This window comes from Musa acuminata, chromosome BXJ3-1 (assembly GCF_036884655.1).
Source record: "Musa acuminata AAA Group cultivar baxijiao chromosome BXJ3-1, Cavendish_Baxijiao_AAA, whole genome shotgun sequence".
In the NCBI taxonomy this organism is placed as follows: Eukaryota; Viridiplantae; Streptophyta; class Magnoliopsida; order Zingiberales; family Musaceae; genus Musa; species Musa acuminata.
Window position 1 is genome coordinate 37124627 of NC_088349.1, and position 4960 is coordinate 37129586.

Sequence of the window (4960 nt, forward strand, 5' to 3'; positions counted from 1 at the left end):
GAAGAGAATAACTGAGATATAAGGACTATATCACTATGCACAATATTCAAAATCTCTCCAAGTAATCAATTTCACTGTAAATCTGATCTAACCTGAGAATAATCTCTGTATTGTCTTGGATGATTGAGAACACTGCTTGAAGATCTAATAGTCTTTAGTTCATGGTTTCCGTTCTTAACTCTTGTAGGGTATTTTACTCGTTCAAAAACAAAAGGAAATATACAAAGGGACTGCTTACCAACATCGGTTTCAAATTACAATATGCCTTTCGACATCTTAGCTAATAATTCTATGGTATCAAAACTTTGCCATGGAAAACAGGATCGAGAGACAGCTTATCAGCATCGTTTACTAATTACAAACATGCCTTCCGACATCAAACTACTAATACCTTAGTATCAAAACTTTTACCATGGAAACAGGATTATGACACAGCAACTTCAGCACAGCATTGACATGTCTCATAGCTGCTGCTTTCAGCTATCCAATCTACTGGCAACTTCCTCTTGGTACCTGATTTGGATATCGGAGTCCTCCCTAAAGCATAACTTCTTAATCTCTGAACGTCTTTTACTTTCAGTGGCTTAAGGATAAAATCTATAGCTCCATCGCCTTGACACCTGCACAATCAGACACACAAACTTCATTTTAGTGGACAAAACAAAAAGAGAGGCCACGCTAGCTCTATATCTGTTTTCCTTTGTCTAAAGATGTATGTGCGCAACATGCATACACATATATACACTTCATCCACTTTTTATGCGTTTGATATAAATGCACATGTAAAGAATCTTGTTAAAGATACATCTCCAGTGTAGGTAAGAAGCTCATTTGCAATAGCCAAGATCCTCCAATCTTGATAACACAACAGATCTCATTTGACAAACAGTGGTTGCCCGACTACATAAAACATGCTTATTCAGTTTGGTTACTTCATTTATTTGCACCATCACTTGAACTTGAGATGCTAATATATGTAACAGTTGTGTATGACAAGCTAAAATTTGCATCCGGAGGATTTGAAGTAGTTCATGAAGGTAACAAGAGAGTGCCTGCTGATTCTCTGAGGATCATTTTCAGATGACATCATGACTACCGGTATGGATGGGTAGCTGCTGTGCTCCTGATAGTTAGGATAAGTGTTAGAACTCGACCAAGCATCATCAGTAGACAAAGTTATACCATGATTATAATGTGATAGTCGATCACTACAAAGAGCAAAGAGAAGATGCTACATACCTTGACAGCCTTGAGAAGGTCGTAGCCAGTCATTTGTGGCATACAATAGTCAGTTAGAATTACATCAATATTCTTGTCCTGCAAAGCATCGATCTAGTCAGTTAAGTTTCAAGCATCAACAGGTCCATGTATAAGTTCATATCAATTAGGGTGTATATCTTCAAATGTTAAATATAGCTAAAAATATTTAATAGTTACATTATTTTTCAAATGGGCCATAAAAATGATATTAGTAAGTCAAATGCATATTGTATCTTGTTGATTTCTGGTTTCTAAATTCTGTCCTTTGTCATATTGCGATAAGACGAGCACTGGGAAGATTTATTATGTGTATATGCATATGTCTAAATATAATAAGATGCAGTAGGTTCTGTCATTTATGCCATTGAGCCTTATTTAGGGCAACATCACAATTATCTGATAAATTTATGTTTGTGCCTGCACACACACACACTGTTTCGCAGGCATGCTAGCTGGGTCAAGATCAGAGCATGCCAAGTGGCTTTGTGAAGAGATGCTTAAATAGAAATTAGATTTGGACAGGTTAGTGTAGGAGGCACAAGAAAGAAGAATTTGGGATCTCCCGGCATTAGTTTCATGATTTTAATCATAATATAGTATTTTCTTTTTCATCTATTTTCTCCTTGTAAAAGTTGATACAAGATTCTCTGTTATTACTCACTCAGTTTTCTTCTGCTGTCTTAACCTAAAACCCATCAGGATGCTACTGTCATTGTAGTTTACTCTGTTCAACCAAGAGGACAGAAATGGCTCTCTTCCTTCCTGGATCGAAACCATCATCTTTTGAACATCTCCGGTCGAAGTGTCTTAGGTATGTAACATGACTAGGAAGACCAGAGGAATGGAGTACAAGTCTGTTAAACACATAGATGCTCATCCAACCAAGAAGAACTCTTTTCTAGAGCTGAAGATGCCTATGGTACAGCGAGTATAGCGATATGCTTCCGATTTGGAGAAAGAGAACTCCATGAATCTAGTCGCACTGGCTTTGTATAGAATGATGATCGTGTAGTCCAATGCTTCATAATTTCTTAGTTGAAAACAAATATTTGGATGAATTGATTGCCGACGTATATCATTCTATAAAACATAAGAACCAAGTAATGTAATGAGCTAAGGAACTTAACGCACGTTAAGCAGGGCTGTCACTCCATTCAAGCCAAGAACTTCCATTGCTTTCTCTCCCGACTCAACAGCAATAACTGGAACGAAACCGAAGATGAGTAACATACTACAAAAAAATAACCAAGTAAAATAAAGAGATATCCTACAGAAGAAGCTACAAAAATCAGAAGGTTTTCTGAGACATAAATCCATGAACATATAGTTCCTATTGCTTTGAGCTCACCACTTCTTCAATAAAAGATCAACTGTCTAATTTTCTTTCTCCTAAAGGGAAACAAAATTGTATGTTGTCACCTTAGCTTGTGAAATGTGGATTTTCTTCCCTTTTTTTTTTTTTGTCCTTCTGAAACTACTTTATTTGTCGAGATTGAGGAGTCACTTATGGCTTTGACTTTTCTCGTGGAAAACAAAAGTGTGGACTACTTGGCTTCGAGAGTGGCAATCAGTGGCTTTACTGACGGATGCTGGGACCGGAAGATCCATGGAAGAGTAGCCATCTCTATGTGGAACTTGGGTAGCAGTTTATAGAAGGCAAAACTTTGCTATCCAACACAGAATCTTGTAGAATCCAAGAAAAAAATAAACCTCATTTTGATCAGATTGCAAGGCACAATGGGCTTTCCAAGAGAAAGCTAAGGTGTGTTCCTTGTGTCTTTAGCGATGGCCAAAAGCTATTTGACGAGATGAGATTTCCAAAACAAGGAAGAACAGAAATAAGTACAAGAATTATTAGTCCACGGACCTATGATGGTTGAATCAGAGAGCTCAACATTATTCCACTTACCTTCAAACAACCCTCCACTGTTCTTGAGCAACATCTCAACTATCTTTCTGTCCGAAGGGGAGTCATCCACCACCAGTACTCTCACCGCCTCCCCTCCGCCACCCCCGATAGTGTCCACCTCTTCCCCGGCTTTCTTCACCTGCTCCTCCATTCGCGCCGATGAAAGCCGAATGCCCGCTCCTGCCTCTTAAAAGTGGGCGTACAGATAGAGAGAGAGAGAGAGCGAGAGAGAGAAGAACGAAGGAATGAATGGCGTGGAAGAGTGAAGGATGGGATTCGTCTCCTGCTCCAGACAGCTAACATCACGCTCCGGATTTGCTGTTTGCTGTCGAACATCACGGAAACGATGAGTTTACGCACTTCGGTCAGCCATGAATACGCTTACAGTGAGCCCAGAAGGGCTCTTGGGAGGACACAGCAGTTGGTAGAGAAGCCTGTTCGCTGCTCCCGCGAATATAGAGAGGAGGAGGTGAGTGGGGTATAGATTTCTTTATTAGATATGGTTGTCGGGAAGGGAATCTATCACTGTCTTCTGTCGCGGGATTTGAGCCATTGATTCGTCCTCTTCCTTCCCGACCTTTTATCTCTTCCAGCTTTAGTATTCCCAAAGTTTAAGATTGTACAACAAATCAAATCCTGCTCTTATTCCCCTGCGCTCAAAAGATCCTCTTTTTGATCTCAAAGTACACTTTAGATTTGAACTTTTTTCCTTCTCTTTCTCGAGCTTTTCGTTTCTGTTTCCTTCGCTTAGATTTTTTTTTTCCCCTTGTTCTATATTTCAAGCTTGTCTTATTCCCTGACATAGATTGATTGAGATAAAACAAGTCTGTTTCATTTGCCAAACTTCATTCAAGTGAAATCAAATCAGATTCTACTGAAGTTGGTACACGTTCCAATTTTGCTTAAATGTTGTCCTTTTCAACAACATTATGGCTAGTAACTGTAGCCGCAGTCTTTATATAAAATCTAGTAGGTAGAGTTAGTTAATGATGTATACAAAAACGCACTGAAAGATACAACTCATCGTCATCAGCATCAAACCTTTTCAGTAGAGAAAAAGATAATCAAATAAAACTAAGGGAGAATAGCTAATATATATAATTTTGAGCGATTATCCTAAAAAGAAATCGTATTTTCATTTTTTTCTTAGCACACTCCCATTTTCATAACGTCAAGAGAATTTTAACTTTTCAAAATGATAAAATTATTCTTCCACTGAGCTGAAGAGCTTGAGTTTTTATATCATTAAATCTAATTAGTTTCGAGATGGATAAATATTTTGAGATTTCTAAAATATTTCAGTATTATAAAAAATCTTAGTATGAGAATGAATTTTTATAAAGAAAAATTTTAATAATTAAGATTCGATTCTTCTATAAATATATGATATGATATTAGGTCTTCATGGAAATAATAAGATGTAAGTATTACCAAACCACGCCCCTATTGCCACGGCTGTAGATATAGGTCTTTTGAGGATACGCCTCAACAACGACCAATGGTTAACAGTGGCTCTGATGGGTGGTTTCGCCAGAATAAGTAATAATGAAATCACCAATTTAGGAAATGATGCTGAAATAAGTACTGACATTGATCCGTAAGAAGCTCAACAAGCTTTTGAAATAGCTGAAGCTAACTTGAGTAGAGCTGAGGGTAAGAGACAAGCAATTGAAGCGAATCTAGCTCTCAGACGAGCTAGGACACGAGTAGAGGCTGTCAATGTTATTTCCTACTAGTCAAGTCAATACATCAAAATAATAAAGAGAAGTTTTTAAAAAGTTCTTTATTATA

The 4960-nt window shown here is 37.7% G+C and overlaps 1 protein-coding gene across 1 annotated transcript; it reads right to left on the reverse strand.

The window, feature by feature from the left end:
- Window positions 1-218: 218 nt before the first annotated feature.
- On the reverse strand, window positions 219-3381 carry LOC135628822 (two-component response regulator ORR1-like). The gene is made up of 5 exons (XM_065135748.1): window positions 3170-3381; window positions 2392-2462; window positions 1240-1317; window positions 1053-1123; window positions 219-620 (listed from the first exon to the last, which is right to left on the reverse strand). Exons 1-5 carry the CDS (start codon window positions 3318-3320, stop codon window positions 425-427), a joined length of 567 nt encoding a protein of 188 aa, XP_064991820.1. The 5' UTR covers window positions 3321-3381; the 3' UTR covers window positions 219-424.
- Between the last annotated feature and the right edge of the window lie 1579 nt (window positions 3382-4960).